Source organism: Ornithorhynchus anatinus, chromosome 3 (genome assembly GCF_004115215.2).
Source record: "Ornithorhynchus anatinus isolate Pmale09 chromosome 3, mOrnAna1.pri.v4, whole genome shotgun sequence".
In the NCBI taxonomy this organism is placed as follows: Eukaryota; Metazoa; Chordata; class Mammalia; order Monotremata; family Ornithorhynchidae; genus Ornithorhynchus; species Ornithorhynchus anatinus.
The window spans coordinates 99,489,257-99,516,432 of record NC_041730.1 but is presented as its reverse complement, the minus strand read 5'-3'; the positions used below and the strand labels follow the sequence as shown (position 1 = coordinate 99,516,432).

General features: G+C 42.4%; 1 protein-coding gene across 3 annotated transcripts in view; it reads left to right on the top strand.

Moving 5' to 3' along the window:
* JMJD1C (jumonji domain containing 1C) overlaps nucleotides 1–17,745 on the top strand; it is a 305,204-nt gene extending 287,459 nt beyond the window's left edge. For all 3 annotated transcript variants that reach the window (XM_029060598.2, XM_029060602.2, XM_039911547.1), the window contains 8 exons: nucleotides 3,506–3,674; nucleotides 4,346–4,436; nucleotides 5,162–5,292; nucleotides 5,830–5,952; nucleotides 9,634–9,773; nucleotides 10,623–10,799; nucleotides 16,410–16,541; nucleotides 16,838–17,745. In XM_029060598.2, coding sequence (XP_028916431.1) covers nucleotides 3,506–3,674; nucleotides 4,346–4,436; nucleotides 5,162–5,292; nucleotides 5,830–5,952; nucleotides 9,634–9,773; nucleotides 10,623–10,799; nucleotides 16,410–16,541; nucleotides 16,838–16,927 — 1,053 coding nt within the window. In that variant the 3' untranslated portion in view covers nucleotides 16,928–17,745. The remainder of the gene's footprint in view (nucleotides 1–3,505; nucleotides 3,675–4,345; nucleotides 4,437–5,161; nucleotides 5,293–5,829; nucleotides 5,953–9,633; nucleotides 9,774–10,622; nucleotides 10,800–16,409; nucleotides 16,542–16,837) is intronic.
* Nucleotides 17,746–27,176: the final 9,431 nt, after the last annotated feature.

Here is a 27,176-nt window from a genome sequence, read left to right as displayed (position 1 = left end):
AAAATCTGGTTGGACGTAGTTCCTGTCCTGCAAAGTGCTCACAGTCTTAATCCCCATTTTACAGATGAGGTAACTCAGGCACAAAAAAGTGAAGTGATTTTCCCAGGGCCACACAGCGGACAAGTGGCGGAGCCAGGATTAGAACCGATGACCTTCTGACTCCCAGGCCCATATTCTATCCACTATGCCATGTTGCTTTTCACTGTGCTATGTTTATGATTAAAATAATTCTGGTGATGGGAGGAGGAGCTTAGAAATTGAGTAAGGACTTGAGTGAGTTTGTTGGGGGGCTGTAACCAAAGGAAAGGCATAATTCATCTGGAAGAATAAAACGTAGCTATGAGTGATCATGGAAGTGCATTATGTAAATGTGTACTAAGCAGGCAGTTTCTAAGTACACCTAGTGGTGCTGTATTTGGAAATATGTGGTGCATTTTTAGCATCTCACCAAACTTTTTGATCCCTCTGAAATTTCAAATGCATTCAGTTTCATTTCAGTTAATAAGATAAATAGGCTTCAGTAGTTTAGTGCCTTGGTTGTGCTGTTTGAAGAAAAGTAAAGTGTAATTACCAGCAAGGTATTATAGACCTGATTGGTACCTATTTGCCATTTAAATGTTAGCACAAAAATGAAACGAAAAGGTACTTCTTATTTTTAGAATTAATGCAAGTGAAAATGGCCTTTAAACTGCCCAAACATTGGACACATTGTTCATAAGGTATTTGTGATGGATAGTTGGTGTGTGAGAGCCAAAATTATGATCTCATTTTGGATATTACGAACTTTTTTTGGCACCTTATGTTAAAAATAGTATTTATTAAGCACTTACTATGTTCCACACACTGTACTAAGTATTTGGGTAAATAAAAGATGGTAAGGTCAGACACAGTCCATGTCCCATGTGGGGCTCACAGTCTAAATAGGAAGGGGTAGGGTTTAATCCTCATTTTACAGATGATTCATTAATTCATTCAATAGTATTTATTGAGCGCTTACTAAGTGCAGAGCACTGTACTAAGCGCTTGGAATGAACAAGTCGGCAACAGATAGAGACGGTCCCTGCCGTTTGACGGGCTTACAGTCTAATCGGGGAGACCTAATAAGGAGACCTAAACTCAAAGAGGTGAATTGCCTTGTCCAGGGTCACATAGCAGACAAATGGCGACCCACATTAGCATCCAGGTTCTCTGACTCCCAGGCATGGACTCTTCCTGCTAGATCACACTGTTTCCCATCCTTATCATCTGATAGTCTCTGTCCAGCCCTTAAGATACTCATTTTACAAGGGGCAATCTTGGCCTGTTGATCACCTTTGGAGGAGGAGTTTATGGTAATTTAGCCCTGTCCATTACCTCCTGGGGACAATGACTCTAATGGGGATTAAGACTATGAGCCCCATTTGGGACATGGACTGTGTCCAACCTGATTACTTTGTATCTACCCCAGACTTTAGAACAGTGCTTGGCATGTACTAAGCACTTAACAAATTGCCATAAAAACTAAACAAACAAATGATAATCGGTTAGCTTCAGTTCCCTCCCATCTATGATTCTTTTTTGCTTCCACTGATATGTATTTTTCAGGCTTCAAAGTGATCCTTAAGAACATTCTACATAAATTATTCAGGCTAGGATAGTATGTACTTCTAATGGGATTAGCAAACAATCCTCTAAAATAGCTTTGGCTAAGGCATCCACTTAATCTCTTTTTTAATGGTACTTGTTAAGTGCTTAGTATGTGCCAAGTACTATACTAAGCAACTGCAGTTGAGGGTTGGACATAGCCCCAGTTCCTTTTTAGGCTCACTGTCTGAGTAAGGGAGAACAGGTATTTAATTCCCATTCTGTGATTGAGGTAACTGAGGAATGGAGAAATTAAGTGACTTGCCCAAGGCCACACAGCGAACAAGTGGCAGGACCAGGATAGCACCCAGGATCTGACTCCCAGGCCCATGCTTCTTTCCATCTGGTCACACTGCTTTCCATTGTGATCAACAAGGTGTTCTCTGATGTGTACTGCCAGGTTTTACTGTCCTGTTATTTCCCAGTCTGGGAAACTTTGAAAAAATGTATCGATATCCACAGGATTATTATGCAAAGCCTCCTTTGATTAGCCCTGACCTGAAATTAACAGGAATTTTTGACTCTCTGGCACCTCTCAGTTGGCTTGGATAATTTCCACAATTGATGTGAGATATTTTCTTCTTGGAATATAATCCACCTGGGAAAAGGCACATTCATATATTAATTTGATGATTTATGAATATTTCCAAAGAGCCCTCCCTGCTTCTGTAGCTCTCTGACTGTCTGCCTTTTCCAGATGCAGAAATACTCATTGAATTTAATATCTGAGTAAAGATCAGAAAATTCATTCAATCATATTGATTGAGCACTTAATGTGTACAGAGTATTGTGCCAAGCACTTACATAATAGTATTTAAGTGCTTACTATGTGCCAAGCACTGTTCTAAGCACTGGGATAGATACAAGGTAATGAGTTTGTCCCACTTGGGGCTCACAGTCTTAATCCCCATTTCACAGATGAGGTAACTGAGGCACAGAGTTAAATGGCTTGCCCAAGTTCACACAGCAGACAAGTGGTGGAGCCGGGATTAGAACCCACGCCCTCTGACTCCCAAGCCTGTGGGCTTTCCACTAAGCCATGCTGCTTCTCATCAGCTGTATTGTGCGTCTTCTGGTCTTTTCTGTTCTTTACTTACTCTCCATGTGGTTAATACAAGGCTCTGCACAGAGTAAGTGCATAGTGAATGCCATTGGTTTAATATAAAAAGAACATGTATTCATAAGTGGCTCAGCCAAATATGGATGCGGTCTTACAGTTTGGAAGGATATAGAGTTTTGAGAGTCTTTTTAACAAGCTCCCCTGGGAATCAAATTCTTATTGTTCTGCATATGGGCAGAGCTGCAGTTGCTTGGGCAAATTGCAGGTGGAATAGGCTGTTCTTTGGTGTCCCGGATTGGGGGGGCGGGCCCACCAAATTGTGTTTAACTGCACCGTCACATTAGCAAAGTACATCTTTGTGCCACTGTTGCTGTCTTGCACATTTCTAGCACACTAGCCCTAAGAACACTGGCTGCTCCCTTTCTTGTCCCTATGGCCTTGGACTCTTTTAGTTTTGTCCATAGGATTTTCTAGCTCCAGCAAAGCCAGGTAGCCTTTGGATGGCAAGTGTTTTCATAACTAAGAAGAAGGGCCTTTAAATTAATCATTTTAGGTACGGGGATAATACATATGAACATTCAGAATCTCCAGAAATAAGTTTATTAGAAGTGTGAATATTCAAGAATGTAATTTCCAAGTAATAAAAAGATCATTTAAAGAAAGTAAATGGAAAAAAAATTAAACGACATCAGAAGCTGTAAAAACAGTACTTAACCAAAGTAAATGCTATGTGGAGTTCCAGTTTAAAATTTTCTTGGATTTGGTTATTTTCTCATTTTTGGTTGTTTACCTTTTAATGTTTTCTTTTGTTTTGATTTCAAGCCTGTAGTGGTTTCTGGAGTGCACAAGAAAATGAACATTAGCTTGTGGAAAGCAGAGTCGATTAGTGTTGATTTTGGAGACCACCAAGCAGATCTCCTGAACTGCAAAGATAGCATTATTTCGAATACTAACGTCAAGGAATTCTGGGATGGTTTTGAAGAAATTTCAAGTATGTTAATCGACATTACTACCATGTTAAATATAACTAGAAAATTCAGAATCATAAATGCAGTTTTTAGTCAGAGGTTTTGATTTTCATAACACCTACATTGAAAATATTTATTAAAATAAATCACATTAGCAGATCCTTGTCAGTTAAGTAGCAACCCACTAAGTGTCTGTCAGATATCAGCCAATTATCATTCAACCCTTTCTTTAATCTTAACTACCTATAGAGTGTAAGCTCATTGTGGGCAGGGAACATGTCTACCTACTCTGTTGTATTGTACTCTCCCAAGCACTTAGTATAGTCCTGTGCATATAGTAAGTGCTCAATAAATACCGTTGTTTATTGATTAATCTATTTATGGACCTACCCTGACTTTCCTTGTAACCTATCAATTATTCTCATTAATCTAAACTGTAATTCTAATTCTTACTGTTGTCTTTAAGAAGTTGTTGAGTAAATGATTTTGGCAGTGATTCGCCTGTGATTTTTGACCGTGTCAGTTTATCAGTGCTTGATCATTGATTTGATTTTTGTTCATCTGTCATCACATATTGAAGTCATGTAATGAAGCAGTGCAGGATTTTTTCGTCATCTCCCATCTTTCCCATTTCCCCCGATTGTTTGAAAGATAGTATGCACTCATTTAGAGTAAATCTCTGTATTCCTTACAGAGCGACAGAAAGTGAAAACTGGAGAAACGGTTGTTTTGAAATTGAAAGACTGTCCATCAGGCGAAGATTTCAAGACTATGATGCCAGCAAGGTATAATAAGACATGGAATTGTTGTCATTTAGAACGCTACCTGGAGTTGGAGTTGACAGAGACGTCACCAGATTGGGCCTTTAGATTAGGAGGGAAGGATATGTGGGCAGTAGTCCATGTGGTAAGAAAGACTGAAATTCCAGCTTCAACAGTGAAATGTCTTTATGTTGGGACTAGTAAGAAAAAGTAGCGTGGCTCAGTGGAAAGAGCACGGGCTTTGGAGTCAGGGCTCATGAGTTCGAATCCCAGCTCTGCCACTTGTCGGCTGTGTGACTGTGGGCAAGTCACTTAACTTCTCTGTGCCTCAGTTCCCTCATCTGTAAAATGGGGATTAAGACTGTGAGCCCCACGTGGGACAACCTGATTCCCCTATGTCTACCCCAGCGCTTAGAACAGTGCTCGGCACATAGTAAGCGCTTAACAAATACCAATATTATTATTATTATTATTATTATTATTATTATTAATGGATGTCCATTTGGGTGGTTGATTTGATTTTCTGAATTCCCTTCTCCCCTTATTTAAACAGATGGTCACAGAAAGTCAGGAACAGTGTTGGTCTCATTTGGAGATTATCCAGAGAAACTATTGTAACCCAGTTTCCATTTAATCTTTTGCATCTCTTTAATGTTCTCCTTTTAATTTGGAGGGAAAATGCTGACTGCATAAGATATATTCTCTTGCAAGTGGTGCTTTGTCATGAGTAGATTTTTCATCTTTTTCAGATATGAAGATTTGTTGAAAAGTTTGCCGTTGCCAGAATATTGTAATCCAGAGGGAAAGTTCAATTTGGCCTCCCATCTGCCAGGGTTTTTTGTGCGCCCAGATCTAGGGCCTAGACTGTGCAGTGCATATGGTAAGTAACTACAATTATTGAGGATTGTTACACAAGCAACTCTGTTTTAGTCTTCAGTTTAATAACTGTAGGTCCTGGAAGTTGACATCTCATGAAAGCTCAAGACCCTTGTTGTGAAATATGTCAAATTTAATAAGTGCTAGATTTTTTTCACTGGGTAAATACCAAAAATTGAAGGCACCTTCAGATCTGGAGACTAAGGACTATATCTTTATACAGACTGGAGAAAGTCACAAAGAAAAATCCGAAGACTGCACTTTACATCATTGTTCATTGTTCATGACCTTGGAAAATAGAAATCTTATTTTAACTCATATTTTGAATGCACAGATGGGCTTACGGCATAGAGGCTACATTCCAGAGCCCCAGAATGATAATTTGCTGTTAAGGAGTCTAAATTAAAAAAGTTCATTTGACTAACCCAAAGTCAACAACACCTGACATTTTGGGCAGAACTATAATGACATGGGTAAAAGTTTGAAAATAAGTTTAAGATTGACCAAAGGATATCTGTCTCCTGTCATATGCCTATAACAGGTGTGGCTGCTGCTAGAGATCATGATATAGGAACAACAAATCTCCATGTTGAAGTTTCAGATGTTGTGAATGTCCTGGTCTATGTTGGCATAGCCAAAGGAAATGGAGTTCTTTCAAAATCAGGTAAAAAGCAACCAAAAAACCTTTCTAATAATCAAATGGACATATGTGCCTCCTTTTATTTTGGGGTATTCATGTTTACATCCTTCACATATCAACCAAAATCCTTAATGCCAAGTGAGCAGCAAAGATCCCCAACGGTTGTTTCAGGCAGGCCAAATCTGCTGTTCGAGACTTGGCCTCATGTAGCGACCCCAGAGGGCAAGGAGTGTATCTGCTTAACCTGCTTGTGTCCTACATATATGCTTGAGGGTAGTGATCAGTGATCTAGACTGCAAGCTCCTCAAGGGCAGGGAATCATTGTATTGTTCTCTCCCAGGCTCCTAGTACAGTGCTCTGCACATTGTAAGCACTCAGTAAATACCATTGATTGATTTGATATAAAGATTCCATCCCACAGTAGCTAGTAGTGGTTTGTCAGCAAGAGAGAGTTGTAGGTTTGTGAGGAAATAGCTTTTTCTGACCAGAATTTGTGAGGGAACAAAACAGATGAAAGATAGACAAGGATCTGTGAGAGAGTCCTAGGCAGATGAAACTAATGTTTTTGCAGCACTGACTCACTGGTCTCACCTCAGCCTGTCCCTGGAGCCCCTGCTGTCAGCAGCCTTTACTGACTGGAATTTATTGGCACCCTCCGGGAACTTGTGTTCTAATTCACAAAATTGTTGCCCCCTGAATATTGAAAGGGCAAAATAAGCTTATTGCAAAACCATATTTCCTTTTCCAAAAAGGCAATGCAACTGACACCCCATGTGAGTCCATCAGGAAGATTTCCAGGTTGTTTCAGAACCATGCAACCTGCTCAGCATTTGATGTAGCTGGTGTAATTACAGCAAATGTTTTTCAGCAGGTCTGTAAAAAGAAAGCTGGAAGTTAGATATAAATCCTTCTGTGGTTTGATCGGAACCAAGGCTATTTCTATTTGATTTGTGCTGTAATCATAAAACTGCAAAATTAATGAATGGAAAGAGCACAGGCCTGGGAGTCAGAGAGCCTGGGTTTTAATCCCAGCTCGGCCACTTACCTGCCATGTGACCTTGGGCAAGTCACTTTACGTCTCTATGCCTCAATCCCCTCATCTGTGAAATGGAGATTCAGTACCTGTTGTTCTTCCCACTTTAACTATCAGCCCCACATGGGACCTGATGATCTTGTATCCATCTCAGTGTTTATACAGTGCATGGCACATAGATCTTAACAAATACCCCAATTATTATTAATGGCATTTATCAGGCTCTTACTACATGCAAAGCATTGTACTAAGCCCTTTGGTGTGGGCAATACAACAGGGTTGGTAGACATGATCCCTGCCCACCAGGAGTTTACCAGTCTAGATGGGAAGCCAGATATGAAAATAAATTATAGATATAATAATGGTATTTGTTAAGCGCTTACTATGTGCCAAGCACTGTTCTAAGCCCTGGGGTAAATACAGGGTAACATGGGGCTAACACTTCTAATCTTCATTTTACAGAGGAGGATACTGAGGCTCAGAGAAGTTAAGTAACTTGCCCAAAGTTACAAAGCAGAGAAGTGGTGGAGGCGGGTTTAGAACCCACATCCTTTGACTCCCAAGCCCGTGCTCTTTCCACTAAGCCACGCTGCTTCTCATATGTACATAATGCTGTGGGGCAGAGGGTAGGATGAAAATCAGTGCTTATAGGGTGCTGATCCAAGGCAATGCAGAAGGGTGAGGGAGCAGAAGAGAACCAATAAATGTATTTACCAGCTCAGTTTACTCCTTTCCAATCAAATATTGGTTAGAATCTACCTCTTCCTTTTAGAGCTGCTAAAATTTTATATATAGGCCTTCGGGAGGTTTTGGTTATTTAGTTAGTCAGCAATGTCTCTCCCTTCCCTTACCCATTTATCCTCAGAACAGGAGAGCAAATTTAAATAATTTGAGGCACCAAATTTATTGGAACTCAAGTTCTTTTCTAGCAGTAGTCTTACAGTTTGGAAATTGTTTTCTGAGGCATATTTATGGTATCTTCAATCCAAATATGGGCTTCTTCAAAATCAGTAAGGTTTATAAATGTATGTGTTTTGTTGTTCATTTTAGAAATGGAATGGAAGAAATTCCGATTCTCTGGGATTTTGGTGTAGTGTAGGCTAAACAGATTTTTTTTTTCTAAAAGGCATAACTTTATTATTCATTCAGTCATATTTTTTGAGCACTTACTGTGTGCAGAGCACTGAATTAAGCGCTTGTGAGAGTACAATACAACAATAAACAGTCACATTCTCTGCCTACAACGAGCTCTGATAGATAACTGGGTTAAGTACTATTGTCAGCCAAAAGAAGTTAATTGAACTTCAGAGTGTCAACATTGGTGACTGACATTTTGATTTCTTTTTCTGTAGTTTTTTCCTACCATCCCTTTTTTTCTTGCCTCAGTTTTTACCTTATCAGTCCAACTTTATTGGATTATATGTTATAATGGATTATTTACATTTTAACACTCTATTCAAAGAACATTTTTTCATCAAACTTCTTCTGTTCACACAAGCAACCCTTCTAATTTCTCAACATAACAGTTGACTGACTTTCCAATTTGTCACTTCTTTGATTTTGGGGAAGCTGTGATCAAATTGGAGAAGCTATGACTAAATAAAAGACCAATTGCAGATCTCATTGGTGTGCATTTTCACCTTCAATGTGGTATGTTCTTTCCCCCAACCCCACGGCACTTATGTATATATCTTTACACTTGGTCACTTTCTTTCCTTTTAATGTATTTTAATGTCCTTCTGTCCCATTAAACTGTAATCTCTTGTCGGTAAGGAACATGTCTAATGACTATATTGTATTGTACTCTACCAAGCGCTTAGTTCAGTGCTTTTCAGTCAGTCAGAACTTTCTCTATACAGAGAACTGTACTAAGCTCTTGGAAGAGTAAAATAAGTCGAGTTGGCAGAATCAATCTCTGTCCTCAGGGAGCTTTAAAGTCTAATGGAGGAGGTGGACATTCAAATTAATTACACATGGGAAATGGCAGAGAATAAGGATCTGTACATAAGTGTTGCGAGGCAGAGGTAGTAAGTGCTAGAGTGCAGATGCCAGTTGTCTTAGTGTTCAGTATTTATTCAGCCTTCATGCAATTTGAAAATGCTTATCATTCAAGACAGACCAAACCCCAGATACTTTATGTCAGGTCTGGCACCTTGAACTGCTTTTAGCAGGCCTCCTGATGGGAAGTCTTCAGAAACCTTTTCTCTTCACAGTGTATCAGTATCGGAAAATGAGGTCATTCCACTCCACCTAGGTTGGTAAACTGAGATAAATGAGACAAAAATGGTTGGTAATCCCAACCTGCAAAAAATGATTTTTTCTTCTGATTAACACAAGTCAATTTGATAGTAGGCTTTTTCTTCATACCTCTAACTCAATCCAAGCCCTTTTTTTTTAAAATAGAGAAGCAGCATGGCCTAGTGGTTATAGCACGGGCCTGGGAGTCAGAAGGACTTGGGTTATAATTCTGGCTTCATCAATTGCCAGCTCTGTGAGCTTGGGCAAGTCACTTCTCTGTAACTCAGTCCCCTCTTCTGTAAAATGAAGATTAGGACTATGAGCCCCATGTGGGATTTGTTTGTATCCATCCCAGAGTTTATTACAGTACCTGGCAGGAACATCATCAGTAAAATAATCTTCCATCTTTTGTAATACTCTTGTCTATTTTCCAGGGGTATTGAAGAAATTTGAGGAAGAAGATTTGGATGACCTTTTAAGAAAAAGGCTAAAGGACTCAAGTGAAATACCTGGTGCTCTGTGGCACATTTATGCTGGGAAAGATGCAGACAAAATAAGGGAGTTCCTTCAAAAGGTTTGCAATAGATTACAAGTTTAACAGTTGTGTTCTCTCTCTAGTGCACATTACTAGGCAATATTATTTTTAATAAGATTTTTGTTTTCTCTTTTACTGTTTAGCAAAAACTTGGAAAAGATTAATTTCCTCTCTTCTGCCTTATCCAGTCCTTCCTTTCCCCCCAAAATTCCTCACTGTTGGCTTATGCTGAGGTTCTGAAATGGCGAGCCAAGTGTTCGCCCCAGGAGGATATTGGTCACTATTCTGTGTTTGCCAACAGATAGACACTCAGTTTCATGGAAACCTTTAAAAGACGTATTTCATGTTGACCTTATAGCTTTCAGCCCATTCATTCCTTTGAAATCCACCTCTGAGCCTGGGATTAGAACCTTTTTTCTCTCTCTGTTCCAATTTCAAAATGCCACATTGCCTGATATTATTTTGATTTTTGTGGGGTCTTCATTTCAGTGTCCCCCAGAATCACACAAAATGATCAAGAAACTAAGTTAATTCTTGGTAGGGGACATCAGCAGAGAGCGTACTGGGGATGGCTAAGCTGATGGTCCCCTTATGACCTCTTTCTTTTTAAAATCTCTGGGCTTAACACGATGAGGCTTTGATTCTCTTAGGTTCTATCACTGTCATTGGCAAAATAACATCACTTCTGATATTGTTTAGAGCTTGGTACTGTTTTTTGAATATCTAAACTCAAAGAACAGAAGATTTCTTACTAGTAGTGAATTCAGAAATTCCAACTGACCCAAGGTGGTATCTGAGATGGGCTCTCTTTTGAAAGTGGCCCGGATTCTCAGGTTTACAGACGCCTGGAATTTAGGCATATGGGCTAATGCCATATTTGTATTACAGATTGCAAAAGAGCAAGGTCTAGAAGTTCTACCAGAACATGATCCAATCCGTGACCAGAGTTGGTATGTGAATAAAAAACTCCGCCAGAGACTTCTTGAGGAGTATGGAGTAAAAACTTGCACTCTTGTCCAGTTCCTAGGTGATGCCATTATCTTACCAGCAGGAGCGCTTCATCAGGTAAAAAGAACAATTTTTCATTTATCGGTAGTATTTATAGTATTTAATATCAATCAGTAGTGATACTAAATGCAGAGCACAGTACTAAGGGCCTGGAAGAGGACAGTAGAGTTAGTGGACATGATTTCTCCTCCAGAAGCTTACAGTCTACAGAAGAAAGACATTAAAATAAAATTAAAGGTAAGAAGAAGCTGTGGCGTATAAGAGGGGTACGTAATTGCATTGGAAGAATGTGAGTGACCAAATGGTATAGGAGGCCTAGAAAGTGTGTTGAAATGCCAGTTGTGGAGATAGCAGGGGAAATAGGGTGGGAAGAGAGATTAATCAGGGAAAACCTTCTGCAGGGATTTTGAAGATGGGGAGAGCAGTGGTCTGCCAGATACCTAACGGGAGGGATCAAAAGGTTGGCAGCAAGAGAGATGAGAATAAGGCATGCTGTGCATCGATTAATAAACAAATTAATAAACAATAGATAAATAGCACATTTATGGATCAATCAGTGGTATTTATTGAGCACTTACTGCATTTACAAACAGTAGGTAGACACATTCCCTCCCCACAGTGCACCAACAGTCTTGGGAAGGAGGCAGTCAGTAATATAAATAACAAAAAGAAAATATTTGCATGATTGACTGTAACTCCACAAGGTTGTGTAATATCCCTTCAAGGAGTTTTCTGGAGAAAGGCTCAGTTAATCCTACTGTAGAGTTAGTAGAACCTGGAGGTTTTCTTGACTCAGTCGTTCTAAGCCTTTGCAGGTGACTTAAATGCTTTGCATTTTATTACTCTTCATTTGAGGGGAAATAGGCAAATTATTGAAGCATTTAAGTCTAGTTATGACACTGTGGCTGATATAGAAAAGAGAATAGGAATTTATAGAACCAGCAGATTTTCTAGGGAATATGTGATAGCTAAAAGAAATGAACTCAGCTGCACATGACATGGACCACTGCTAACTGTGGCTTCTTTTGCTCACTGTCTGGCATATAACTTCACTGTATCATGGACTGTGAGTTAATTCAAAAATCTCTTCAGCCAACCTCCAATGTCGTTCATAACATTTAGCGGTAGTGTCTTCAGTACAAATAATTGCATCTTTCTCCCAGACTTCAGCTATGAAACTAGGTGAGAAAAAAAATCTATTTGCTCTCTCTGCAGTTTACCCGCCTGGCCCTTTTGAGATGAAAGCAGGGTACCGTCAGGTGGTGGGTGGTAAGAACAAGAAATGAGGTCAGACAGCAAATGTGTATGAAAAGCAGGGCTGTAGCTGCTGCTTAATCAGTCCCCTGTAGTGCCAAAGTGGCTAAGGGTAACCTAGAAGCCCGGCCAGCTGATTCAATTGTCCTAAATACTTAGTCACCCAAGTAAACAGATGTGTTTGTGAGTGTAGATAGCTTTGACCTGTTTATACCGGCTCATTTTATTTTTTAGTTCACTTGCAAGTAAAATGGGGCAGAATGCTCTGGAAATGCCTGCCTTTCTCTTGCTTGGTTTTTAACTGTAGAGCGCAGTTGTTTTTATTAAATGCTGAGTGTGTTCAGGGTACAATGAAAATAAAAGCAGTGATCCCTGTCCCTTAAGGAGCTTCCTATCTAATGTAATGGAGAAGACATGCAGATATAATGTGTGTATGTGTGTTTGTATATAGTGAGAGCAGGAGGAAAATGTAGCTGGCAGTAGCAAACAATAGTATCGAAGGTTTACTCAAATCATAATTAACATGGTATTTGTTAAGCTTCTCATTGCCAAGCCCTATACTTGAGTGTTAACATTGATTTGGAAGAAGCAGATCACACCCTGTCGGGGTCTCGCATGAGATTCACAGTCTAAGACAGAGGAAGAATAAGGTTTTTATCCACATTTTACAGATGAGGTACCTGAGAAGTTACGTGACTTGCCCAAGGTCACATCACAGGCAAGTAGCAGAGCTGGAATTAGATCCCAAGCCCACTGACCCCCAGGCCCACAATCACTGGCCCACTAGTTTTGTGATTTATCTGTGCAGAGGGCTATGCCAAGCGCTTTGAAAGAGTATGATAGTAAACAGGATCCCTGGCCTCATGGAGCTTGTAGTCTAATGGGGGACTGGCTTGAACATCAATTACAGGTAGACTTTGGAAGGAACAGGGTTTAAGGATGTGTCCATAAGTACTTCCTAGAGGTGTGAGGCTAAGTAACCAAGTGCCAAATTCTTAAGAGATGCAGAAGTGCCAGAGTGGCAGAAGAGAAGTAGGATGTGGAGATGAGAGCTAAATTGGGGAAGGTTTCCTGGAGGCAGCATGATCTTAGAAGAGGTTGGAAGATGGAGGGGGGAACAGTGGTCTCATGGTTGTGAAGTGGGAGGGAGGTCCAGTTAGGCATAAGCAGGAGGTTAGTGCCAAGAGAATAGGGCACATAGATTCTGTTGTCATCATGTAGAGGCTTTAGAAAATGTGAAAGATGATCAAAGCTATTCCAAATGCTATGTCCAAAATGCCATTTATAGTAACCATAAAATCTAAATCTGCACGCAATGAGCATCCCTTCTGCCAGTGTTCTTGGGATGCTTTGAGCTACATTGAATTAATAAAAAGCTGAAAATATTGTCTCATGCATAACAAATTTCAATTCAAATAAGTATAGCAGGAAATGGAATTACCTCACTCTTTGGTTTATATAGATCATTCTCATTGTATTTGCATATGTAAATGCTGACCTTAAAATACTCTGCTTATCATCTTCAGCTGCAATAAAAAGTACATTAAGAGCTGACATCCCTCTACTAATAAAGGTGAAATATCGAATCTCTGCTCTCCAAGTTTTCCTGTAAATTCATTTCTTAAAAAATGGCAAACAAATTTTGTCCTCTGAAGAATCACTTTGTTTTTTGTGGAGTCAGCACTACCTAGCGATAGGGTCCCAGCCTGGGAAACAGAATTCTACTTTTAAAATTGACAGGGCAGTTATATATAAAATGAGAGTAGCTCTGAGCCCTAATGTGAGGAGTATTGTAGTAAATACATTTATAATTTGGATTTCTGTGAGAAAGGTGCTCTACATGAATAATAAATACCCTGTGGATAGTGGTGATGGCTTGATTTTGAGAGAAGGGCTCACTGTGCTTGGCTTTGTCTTTCTCATCAAGCACTCACCTTTTGCTTATGCCCTTTCCTGCCTGGAGCTCTTCCCTTTCACATCTGCTGTTCTTGCCATCTTCAGTGCCCTCCTGAAATCACATCTCCTCCAGGAGGTCTTCCCTGATTCATTTTAACCGCCACATTTTATATACCCCGACTGCCACATCAGCACTTCTGTGCCTCCTAAGTACTTGCGCACACTCCTCATGGAACTCAACCATAGCTCTTATGTACATACCTTTACACTGTATTTATTCCTCCTACCAATAATTTCTTTTAGTGCCTGCCTCCCTCGTTAAATTGTAATCTCCCAGAAACCAGACAACATGTCTATTACTCTATGATACTTTCCTAAGTGCTCTCACACAGGCATTGAAATCATTTTGAATGATTGATTGAAGGATGTGATATGTAAATTCATATGCCATACCTCCAGTCAACCAAGCTGCCTGGCTACAGAGCTAGTGTAGATCATGGGATCGAGTGATTTGGGGTGTTGCTGTGAGATCAGCTAACAAGACTGGTGAAGTTTCCGGATGGTCTTCAAGCCACCTCACAAGGGACTAGGTAGGAGAAGTGAGGCACAATCCAGATCAGAGAGGCAAGGCTGGAGGTCTTAAGCAGTCATTCAGACCAGTGGCTGGTGAGCCCAGGAACTCTTTGCCAATGTTTTGGGCTTTTTTTTAATGTAAAAGTAACAGTCCAATATGGAAAAATCTCTGTGTACCCTAATGTTTACAGATAAGTCTTGTGAGTGCTCATTTTCACCATAGCTTTAGAGTACCACCTGCATTGGATGTGAAATATCTTCCCATCTGTCTGTAGCCATGGACTTTGGTTTCTACAGTCCTGCAGGAATTTTTTTAACACAAAGTTGGACTGAATGTACAGGGTGACATGCACTTTTCTTTTAGAAATCTGTATTTTTGATGTCTAAATTCTTATGACAGAATTAGAGTAAATTTTGATAAATGTTGAAAAACATCAGTTTTTATCCAATGATGGTACATGTGTTGTTTCTATGTAGATTAAAAAATAGTTCCAATGAAAAATGAAAATGAAAAACTCTGGTTTCTTAAATGTTGCCTATATAGAGCAACACCCTCAACAAAAAATAACAGTAACTGAAAAGAATAAAGGAAAGCTTAATGACCCTTGGGTATGACCCATATGGAAAGGAAAGGAAGTGGAGGGAATGGAAAAGTTAATGGAGTTGGATTAAACTCTAAAATGTAATCCTTGTCACTAATCCCAGAACTTGAAATTCCTGCCTTAAATAGAACAGATTGGGGAGGAAACAAAGGCTCAGTGCAATTTTCCATTTGGTTTTTGTGTCATTAGGAAACAGAGCAATTCCTCCCTGTCCACGACATGGTATCCTTAGAAATATTTGATGTTTTATTGGTACTGTATCCTAACCAGGTAAACGATGCCCTTTGGAGACTCACTCCAAAGCAGGACGGCCTGTCAAGAAGAAACATTAGCCACATGCCCAAGTAAAGAGGACTAAATCCTGTTTGTGCTAGGAAAGCTTAGTTCTATTCATGGAGTTGAAATTGCATTTGCTCATCAAAATGGGTTCTGTCCACCAGCTCCCTTGGCCACATGCTCGATTAGGCTGGGTAATTGGCAGGTAGCTGACCAAACCTAGAATCAGCTGTGTAAATAGTTGCTTCTGGAGCAAGCCTCCATTTTCTTCACCCAGGGACTCCATTTCCCTTCAGCTAGGTACAAGTGGCCAGAGGAATCTAAAGCAGTTTTCAAATGGTGAACAAGAGAAAGATAAGAATATAAACAATTGCTTAGCTCTCAAGGGAAACTCATTCTGGGGGGAATTGATTAAATAAATGCCCATCTGAAAAGCAGCTGCCTAAAACTTTGAGTTTGAAAGGAATGGAAAGCATTGGAAACTGTGGGCAGGCGATATAAACTTTCATCATTAGTTGGATTATGTTAGGCAGTCCTGAGCACAGAAAATCAGCCATTTCCAAAGTCTGTGGTCATGAGAGAGAAGAATGCAGGCAATCCAGAAACTTAATTTTAGGCACTGTTCCTATCTCCTCCTTGAGCTTTATAACAAATCCCTCAAATTGACAGTTTTGAGTTTCAACTTCTGTTGCTCTTACACTTTGGGAAGTGCAAGAGAGCAAGGAAATGACCATAAGGAGAAAGAAAATGACCTTGTAGTGTACTCTCTCAAACACCTAGTAATGTGCTATGCACACTATAAACACCCAATAAATACCACTGATTGATCGATTGACCTGGGCATGTACTTACTGAATGGATTGACCTCAAAGTCTGAAGAGATGACTCTTGACAAACAGAATCTCCCTCCTTCCCCCCCCCCCCCCCCCTCGATTTTAGCTCTCGGTAGTAAGCCTTTTTTGTTATTATCGATGGGTGAAAAAATATTTTGATTTAAATGTTTTATTATTTTGAGGGCTAATGGATTTTTAGAAGAGCATTCAGATTATTTTTCTTTTGGAAATAGGTGCAAAATTTTCACAGCTGCATTCAGGTGACTGAAGACTTTGTGTCACCTGAACATCTTGTACAGTCATTTCACTTAACCCAGGAGCTGAGACTGTTGAAGGAAGAAATCAATTATGATGATAAACTTCAGGTAAGATGGTAATCTTCCTGTTCTGTAGGTTTATAGGTTCAGGATTGTGGTGAAATATCCAAGTTCCTTATGACTTTTTTCCCTAGTTACTGAATATAGGACTTTTGGTTGAGGTTTTTTCTTACAATATTCTGAAACTTGTGAGATGTCCTTTTACTTTGATTTTCTTGTTTAGGTTATTTTATATATGTAATCAGTGTGCACACTTAGCAAGCCAACTTGAAGAAGTCTGTGGTATTTTCCCTTTATGGCAGTTTTCTAATTGAAAGGTGTGGGATTGTCATTGTCTTTTTCAGGTCAAAAATATCTTATACCATGCAGTTAAAGAAATGGTGAGAACTTTAAAGATACACGAAGATGAAATGGAAGATATGGAAGAAAATTGAATGCTCCGTTTCACTGTTCTAGTTCATCGGATTGAAGTTACTCATCCCCCATATGAAGATTAGTATGCACACTAATTTAAGCTTCACAAACCATCGGTGCCAAGAAAATATATATTCATAGTATTGACATGTTACTGACACCACGGCAGTATAGCTTCATATGTCACAGCTACTGTGATTAAATGTTAGTTATTAAAAAATAAAAGAGCAGCCCCCTGCTGCTGTCTCTGTATTATAGTGTACATGAAGTTTGTGAAAATGTCAGATTTAAATGTATTTATTTTTGGAAAAAATTCAAAATTCTATGCTATATTGTTGATCAAATGTAAATGTGACCTTGTACAGTTTGCTAAAATAACTCCAATATTTTTCACTACATTGAGACAGTTACTGTGAGAGTAGGACACAAACACCAGCTATTGCCTGCATTTGGGAAATTGCTGAATCGCACAGCAGTCATGTCATGATCTGAAAATTACTGCCAAATAATTGTAAAATTTGTAAGTACAAAGTATATAAAGTAGATCTTAAGTACAGACACTTCAATATTTTGTTGAAGTTACTCAGTGTACAATTAAAACATTTTCAAAAGGTGTAATTTATTTAAAATAGTTTCATTTTGGTAAAAATTTGTGAACTTTTAAAGCTAAATATAAACTTAATATGCTATGTAAATATATACATATATACATTCAATGATGTATTTTTTTAAAACATTGGCTTGCTTTTATTTGTTAAAAAGTTCAAGTGTTACACATGGCTTTGTACATTGAAGTTGAAAGGGGTTTTACATTTTCCATTAAAATGACTTTATCAAATTCTGGTTCGCATATGTGTGTTTCATTCCCTGAGGTGACTGCAGGCTCCTTCCAGATCATAAAAACCGAGTTCTCTACCTGGAAGAGCGGCACATTTTGTATAACTCTTTCTGCCCTCTTCAGGTTTCTTGCGGATGGATCTTCAGGCCGATATTCACAGTTTGAAGAGCTCTCAACTAGTCTTTGAAGATTGGAGGTAATCCTAATATTTCTTAACGGGGCCCTCTTTTGCTTACAGGTGGGTCACTTACAAATCCCAAAAGCTTTGGAATTGGAGATGAATCCCGACAACATCAGAGCTTCTTCCCAAGGGAGGAAAGGTGGTGGCTGCTCTTGTCTCTGTTAAATGGGCTTGGAAAATGGGATGATTTAGTCACTGCCATTGTCAGTGACTAAATCATCCTGCCTGCAAACTCTTCTGGCCTGGCTTCCTGATTAGAGAGCTGCCTAAGTGAACTGCTGTGTTCTCTCCCTGGCTTTGACGCTCTGGAAGTGCACACCCAGGACCTATTCTTTTGAATGGTATTCAAGCACTTACTGTGCTTCAAAAATACTGTTCTAAGCATTGGGGAAGATACAAGTTAATTCAGTTGGACACAGTCCCTGCCCTGCATGGGGCTCACAGTCTAAGTAAGAGAGAGAACACAAGAACCGAGGCACAGAGAAGTTAATTGACTTGTTCAAGGTCACAGAGCAAGTAATTGGCCGAGTCGGGAGGCTGACACTCTATTTCCACAGCACAAGATCCCTGAGAGGTGAAAAGCACAGGCTACCACAACAACCACTGAGATCCTGCCTGGTTTTTCCTCACGTTTCTGAAAGTTTCGCCAACAGGATTATCCCGGAGCCCTCCCGGGGGTAGTTTCAAACTACCAGCTATTTCTTAAACCTGCCAGTTCTCATACTCGGCCTTGCCCACCTAGAGCTATTTGCTGCAGCTGCTGCCACCACCGCCTCTGTTGGCAGCCTCTCCTTCAGAGCCACTGCCATCAACTCCTGGAGGCCACTGGAGGGAGGACAGGAGTCGGGGTGGAGAGGTAGTGCTGTGCCCACGGGCGACACATCACCCTTCTCTTGGAGGCTGAAGAGAAATTGGACGAATCACCAGCTTTCATACAATGGCTAATCCGGTAGGAGTTTTTTTTTTTTCTTTTAAAACGCTCACTGTCCTCTCTTCCTTCCAATGTTTGGGACCTTTAGCAAATTGTTCATATTAAAAACTCAGGAAATAGTTTGCCTGATTCTGCTGTGGCTAAGAGTTAAAAATAAACTCTCATTGTTATGTCAAGGTAAACATAGACTTGTCCTAAGAAGTCAGGCTGCTTGACTGATGGAGCACAGGTGTGAGCTATTTTCTTCTTAAACTGGGAATTCAGAGATTTTTTTTTTCGGATGGTGTAGGGCTCACTGGGCACTACTAATTAAAACAGGACTGACTGCACAAAACCCACATGACCCCCTAGCTACTAACTCATGCACTAGACATGTGAGAGAGTCTTTCAGTAGTGCTTTGATAGCCACCTGACCCCTGAAAATCACCAGAATTCTACAGCTTAGGTTTGGTTTCTCAATCTGATTCAGCTCATACAGGAAAGATGGTTTCTCCTAGGGAGCGTTTTACTTGGAGGATCTGAACACAAAGCATCACAACGGGCAAACTCATCACAGCCTCCTATGATCACAGTCCCCAGAACCGTCCAGAAGCACAACAGCATCCTATAAGGTTCCTAAGCTACAGAGAATCTACCTGGGTCAATTTTAGGCTGGGACACTCAAATGGTGCTGATTCACTGCTTGGCCTTCTTGCTTACTCTATTAATTCTCCGCTATTGCCTTTATCATTAAGGGCCATTTCCTGTCGGGTGCACTTTGATCAGAAAAGACACCAAGGCCTCTCACAAGAATACAGGGTGGATTGCTGAGCAGACGTTGTTTGTTACTGTGGTTTGTTTTCTGTGATGCTTATTATACCAGACGTATCCCCCTTGACCCGAGCTGGCGGGCCAGGAGGTGTCAGTATAAATGTGTGCTGTCACCCGGGGATCCTTTAGAACCAAAACCCTTTCATAAAAACCCAAGTTTATTTCTATTACCGACTGGTTATGCTGGGGGACGGGGGGGAGACAAACCCCCGAGCATACCTATAGTGGTATTTGGAATGGGAGTGCGAATTTGTTTCCTTCAGTGAATTACTTCAGTTTGAAGTCTTGATTTCCTTTCTCCATTGTGAATTTGGGAACTCACCCGAAGATTCCAGGCCTCTTCTGGTACTTTTCTGTGGCCAGTAGTGGGGTGGCTTTAAGGACAGAAGGTGTTCAGTGCTTTCTTGAAAAGTGGCCCTATGTCAATAAAAGATTTCTGAGTTTCTGAGGGGCTTCTCTGGGCACAGCACTGTACTAAGTGCCCGGGAAAGTAGAGTTAGGCAACACAATCCCTTGTCCTTAAGGAGTTTACAATCTAGAGGGAGTGACATTGAAATCATATATAGATAGGAAAAAGAAAAGGAGGTTATATTCATGAAGTAGTCCTTATAAGGATATATGAGACATGTAAATAAATACATACGCACAGAAGACATTTATTCAGTGACCTCTCCACCCAGCGACCTCAACCTGACCAGGTCATTAGCTGTCATCCCTCCACCTACCATCTGCCTGCCAGTCCGGAATATAGGACATTTCGTTTATAGGACATTTCGTTTCCCATTTCCTGCCGTTGAGAAGCTCAGAGGCCTTGAGAAGCTCAGGCCTTGAGAAGCTCAGCAGCCAGTTTTCTTCATCTTTCCTCTTCCCTGCAGTCAGATCAGGATGTTGCTGCCTAACCCCCCAGATAACAGAGGCCCAGGTTAATACTTTTTTTTACATTTCAAAAGCTGCCTGCCTTCACACCTTCTCAGCCCTTGATTTCTTCTGACCTTCACACTAACCCAAGCTGTTACTCCTGTTCACTGGCCTCATCACTCCCAAGGCCTGAGAACAATTCAGCCATCTCCTCAGGATTCTTCTAAACACTGGCCTCATCTCTCAAGGCCCCAAGGACAATTCAACCGTCTCCTGTAGGTATCACCAGATTGTTATTGCTGTCTTTTACCTCATCCACCCCATCATAACCCCACGATCCCCCATCTCCTTTCAGCCCATCCCAGTCCTCTCCTCCCCCTAAATCCCCCCCACCACTTGAGCCACCCCCATCCCTTCCCTCTGCGTGGCCCCCGCCAACTCACTCCCATCCAAACCCTCTCCACTTCAATCGTATTCATTGAGCACTTACTGTGTGCAGAGCACTGTTCTAAGCACTCAGTACAGCCCTCGCCACCCCTTGCGCTGTCCCCTGCCCCTGCTGCCGCCACTGCTTAGAAGAAACTGTATTCCTTAACCCCAGACCACCCCCTCTTCTACCCATCAGTCACGTTGCAACACATGCCCCTCGGTGTGGGGAGACAGGGCAAGAGAGTGCAGATGATCCAGCCTCAACCATCACTATTGCTGCCAAAACAACTCAAGGGACTGTCCTGCTTGCCAGTGGTAGGAATACCTTTCCCTTCTTAACCACTGATGTCTGTGTAGTATTGTTATTTTAAGTGCTTAGAATAGTACTCCACACACAGTAGACACTAGATAAATACCATTGCTTGTGCAGAGAAATGAAAACAGAGATGGACTCATTATTGGCAGAGTAGAGGAGAGAAGCACTGTGGCCTAGTGGATAAAGCATGGACCTGGGAGTCAGAAGGACCTGGGTTCTAATCCAGGCTCTGCCGCTTGTCTGCTGTGTGACCTTAGGCAAGTCAGTTCATTTCTCTGGGCCTCAGTTCCCTCATCTGTAAAATGGGGATTAAGACGTGAGCCCCACGTGGGACAGGGATGTGTCCAACCTAATTAATTTGTACCTACCCAGTGCTTAGTACAATGTCTGACACATAGTAAGTGCTTAACAAATACCATAAAAATGTGTAGAGAGAAAAAGCAAGAAAGGGAGAGAGAAGAGAACGAGCAGTCATAAAACAAGCCTGGCTGCTTCCATTCAGAAATGGTTGTAGAAACCATTTCTCCCAAAAAGGCTGGTCAGAGCAATCCAACCTAGACTACAATCCTGCTCCTCTAGGCTCTCTAGCCTCTAGTTCATATTTGATCCAGATTTCCAGATTTCTGCTCCTACCAGTGAAGCAGCTCTCTTTCCAACCTATTACCTCACTGGTGCTTCTTGGAGGGTTTTCCAACAATGCGTTTTGTGTGTGTCCTCCCCCATAATAGGATTCATCTGCTGCTGATTCCGATGTTCCGCTTTTGCCTGGGAACACCCCAAGGGCCCCAATAGACACCGGGTTGTGCTTTGCTCCAACTGCTAGAGCGTCTCCGCTTAGGAAAACACCACAGCACTAATGCATCTGGACAGGAAGAGTAATTACCAGCCAGCAGAGCTCATCCCAGCTGGACTATCCTCCTCATCGGGGACGAGGAGGAAATGCTGACTAGACTTTTTGCAGGCTGAAAAGCCTCTGACTGGATGTTTTTCCAGCTTTCTGGCTTCTCTTGCTGCCTCCTGAAGTCAGTTTGGGTGGGAGTGGGGTGTGGTTCTTGGCTCTGCAGGCACCACCCAAAAGATCTCTCCCTTCTGAGGTCTGGATACTGTTGTTTTCCCATGAATCTTCCAGACATGAAGCCCCAGAGCACAGGAGTTCAAATGATTCCTCATGCAGAGTCCCCAATTCCCATTGAAGACAGGAGCTTTCAGTTACTGGGGATCATGAATTCGAGACACGTTTGGTGGGTCTTCTATGTAACTCTGTCTCAGCACCCGTCCCCAGACTCACGCCATTATTTCCCAAAAAACCCCTCCAAAAGGAAACTTCCTGTGAGGTTTCAGAGGGAGTGGAGGCCCGGCAGGAATGACAATCCCAGGCCGCAGGCCCTGCGTTCCTTCAAATGAGCTTTTGTCTCCGAGGTGCTGAGGAGCCCTCTGGCAGCCATATTTAGCAGCTTTTGGTGAGGGGAGCCAGTGACCATTTCCAGTTTAGAGGTGATGCCAGGTCTTGGTCTGGGCCAGACCGGCCCATTCACATTATTGCTCATCCACCGCACTTCCGCACATCCAGTTACTCTGACCGCTCATCCTGACATATCTGTTGTCCTCCCTTTCATCCCGGTCCCGGCCAGACCAGCCCATTCACATTAATGTTCGTCCTCCACACTTCTGCACATCCAGTTATTCGTTCTGATTGCTCATCCCAACATATCTGCTGTCCTCCCTTTCTGGAACTTGCCGTTCCTACCACTGCCATGATTTGTCGGTATTTTGTGAGCCTTGCGCTCCCACTGGAAAGATAACAGTACAGTGCATTGCACTCAAATACCATTTATTTATTAATACCATTTAGAGAAGCGGTGTGGCTCAGTGGAAAGAGCGCGGGCTTGGGAGTCAGAGGTCATAGGTTCTAATCCCGGCTCTGCTGCTGCTCAGCTGTGACCTTGGGCAAGTCACTTAACTTCTCAGTGCCTCAGTTACCTCCCGCCGTTGACCCCTGGGCCACGTCCTCCCGCGGTCCTGGAACGCCCTCCCTCCTCACCTCCGCCAAACTGATTCTCTTCCCCTCTTCAAAACCCTACTTAAAACTCATCTCCTCCAAGAGGCCTTCCCAGACTGAGCTCCTCTTCTCCCTCTACTCCCTCTACCACCCCCCCTTCACCTCTCCGCAGCTTAACCCTCTTTTCCCCCCATTTCCCTCTACTCCTCCTCCTCTCCCTTCCCATCCCCTCAGCACTGTACTCGTCTGCTCAACTGTATATATTTATTACCCTATTTATTTTGTTAATGAAATGTACATCGCCTTGATTCTATTTAGTTGCCATTGTTTTTACGAGATGTTCTTCCCCTTGACTCTATTTATTGCCATTGTTCTTGTCTGTCCATCTCCCCCGATTAGACTGTAAGCCCGTCAAACGGCAGGGACTGTCTCTATCTGTTGCCGACTTGTTCATTCCAAGTGCTTAGTACAGTGCTCTGCACATAGTAAGCACTCAATAAATACTATTGAATGAATGAATGAATGAATCTGTCATGTCAAATGGGGATTAAAACTGTGAGCCCCACGTGGGACAACCTGATCACCTTGTATCCCTCAGTGCTTAGAACAGTGCTTTGCACATAGTAAGCGCTTAACAAATACCAATTTATTTATATTAATATCCGTCTCCCCCTCTAGACTGTAAGCTCATTGTCGGCCAGGACAACTACCAATATCTACCAACTCTTTTATATTGTACTCTCCCAGCTGCTCAGTACAGTCCTCGACACAAAATAAGCATTCAATAAATACTATTGATGAAATACCATTACCATTGCTATTATTTGGGAGTTTTGGTGCTTCTGCAGTCTGTCACCTGAGAAGCTTGCTGCTCCTCCAGCCCAGGCATCTACAACACCCCGGAGCCTCAAGGGGAAAACCATCTCACTCCTCCTTTGTCGTGCACCTTTTTGTGACTCCCAGCCCTTCATGTGTTGCCCAGCTTATCCAATATAATGATGCCATGTGGAACCCTTTGCAGAAGCCCACAGAATTAGAGAAGGTCCTGCCTCCTCCACTCTCCCAGCCCCCATTTTTGCTCTAAACCATGCATCGTCTCTTCTCCGCTCCTTCCCCCATTTCCATGGGCGTGGCTTCCAAACTGCAGGACTCAGGGGACCAAGTCTGGGCATTTAAGTTGCCACATCAGGACTGAATAAGGTACAGGCCAGATGGAAACCTGTCTGGTATGACACCTAAAGTTACCACCTTTTGGGGCCCCTTGGATCCCTGCTCTTGGCCCCAGGCCCTGGCTGCTTTCAGAGGAGATCAGGGATCACAGCAGCTTTTAGGGTGATGGTGTGAGTGACTGGCTAGTCCAGCCCAGTGCCAGGACTTACCACACACCCTCTGGATTTGGAGGTTAAGCAGCCTCCCGCCCAGCATGACTGTCTAGGGCTTCCACCATCACAGAGAGCTGCCTGTTTTGCATGCTACTCACCAACTACCTGTGCTGCAGTCCTGCGAGGTTACTCTACTATGGCTCACCAATCAATCAGCCTATTTATTGAGTGCTTCCTGTGTGCACGGCACTATACAGCACACTGTCCTGTACATAAGTGCCAAGGGGCAGAGGGTGGGGTGGATATTATAATAATAATGATGGTATTTAAGTGCTTACTATGTGTCAGGGACTGTACTAAGGGCCTGGGTAGATACAAGCAAATTGAGTTGAACACAGTCCCTGTCCCATGAGGGGCTCACAGTCTCAACCCCTATTTTACAGATGAGATAACTGAGGCACAGAGAAGTGATGTGACTTGCCCAAGGTCACAGAGCAGACGAGTGAAAGGGGGGGCATTAATAATGATGATGATGGCATTTGTTAAGCGCTTACTATGTGCCGAGCACTGTTCAAAGTGCTGGGTTAGATACAAGATAGGTTGTCCCATGCGGGGTCGGTCTTAATCCCCATTTTACAGATGAGGGAACTGAGGCACAGAGAAGTCAAGTGACTTGCCCAAAGTCACACAGCTGATCACTGGCAGAGCAGGGATTAGAACCCATGACCTTCTGACTCTCAGGCACATGCTCTATTAACTATGCCATGCTGCTTCTCCAATATTGATCGCTTAAAGGGTACAGTTCTAAGTGTATCATTCTCTTGAGTCCTGACAGGGTCAGTTGAGGAGAGCTAGAAGGATAAGGCTCAAATGCCCAGAGCAGATATTCAACTTGCCCAGTTTTCTGCCCAGAGCCATTGTACAGACGGACAATGCCCGAGTCACTGATGGAGCCAGAAATAGGAGCGAGATGCTGAAGCAGAAGGCAGCCACGGCCCCTACCCGAGGAGATGGGCGGCAGGGGAACATGGCCCAAACGTCCGACGCGGGGAATCAGAAGGTATGAGTCGCTGCTCTTTCGGTTTCCCGTTTCCTTAGTAGTTAGTGCCGGGGGAACTTGAACTGTGAAAGAAGCAGGTGAGATGGGTGGCCACCAACTTCATCTGGGGAACAGTCCAAGGAGGTGAAGCACCAGGAGGCAGAATGGCCAGGCCACGGGTTGGAGCCAGTCTCCGGCCGGCTACTGCTACCAGTTGGTGCTGCAGGGTACTAACCACTGTCTGGCCTTCTTGCCACCCGGCCTGCCCGCCTGCCGCCCGCCTGCCCACCACCTGCCCGCTTGTCACACTGGAGTCAAGAAAGCCACATGTTGTGGGGCAGCAGAGCCTGGTTATCCAGGACCCCACAGTAGCCTCCTCCTGAGCTGATGACCAAGGTGACTTTTAAGAATCATCACGGCTGGTATATTATGTGGGCCGCGGGCCGGCTCGTGCAGACCACGTTCATTCATTCATTCATTCATTCATTCATTCATTCATTCACTAATTCATTCATCCATCCATTCATTTAATAGTATTTATTGAGCGCTTACTGTGTTCAGAGCACTGTACTAAGTGCTTGGAAAGTTCAACTTGGCAACGAATAGAGACAATCCCCACCTAACAACGGACTCACAGTCTAGAATCTCCCCTGACAGGATTCATTCATTCATTCATTCAATTGTATTTATTGAGCGCTTATTGTGTACAGAGCACTATACTAAGCGCTTGGAAAGTATGATTCAGCAACAAAGAGAGACAGTCCCTGCCCACAATGGGCTCACAGTCTAGAAGGAGGGAGACTGGCATGAACAGACATCAATAGCATCAATATAAATAAATAGAATTATAGATATATACACATTAATATAAATAAATACAACTATAAATATGTAGATATATACACAAGTGCTGTGGGGTGGGGAGGGGATAGAGTAAAGGGAGGGAGTCAGGTTGACTCGGAGGGGAAGGGGAGCAGAGAAAAAGGGTAGCTTAGTCTGGCAAGGCCTCCTGGAGGAGGTGAGCCTTTAGTAGGGCTCTGAAGGGGGGAAGTGTGATTGTTCAATAGATTTGAGGAGGGAAGGCATTCCAGGCCAGAGGTGCTTTGGGCTCCTTCCCTTGTATTCAGGGTATTATTTGTGGGCTCTGAGAATGCTGCTCTGGGAACCGGAAGACCTGGGTCCGGATCCTGGCTCTGTCTGCATCTGGCTAATGTGGGCGGGCAGGCAAAGACGTCCCACACCCTTAAGAGAAGCAGCATGGCCTAGTGGCAGGAACACGGGCTTGGAAGTTGGAAGATGTGGGTGTTCTAATCCCCATCCTCCACTTGTCTTCTGAGTGACCTTGGGCAAGTCACTTAACTTGTCTGTGCCTCAGTTCCCTCATCTGTAAAATGGGGATTGAGACTGTGAGCCCCACGTGGGACAACCTGATTACCCTATATCTAGCCCAGTGCTTAGAACAGTCCTTGGCACATACTAAGTGCTTAACAAATACTATAATAATTATTATTATTTGTGGTGTGAAGCCCCTGTGCCCCAATTCCTT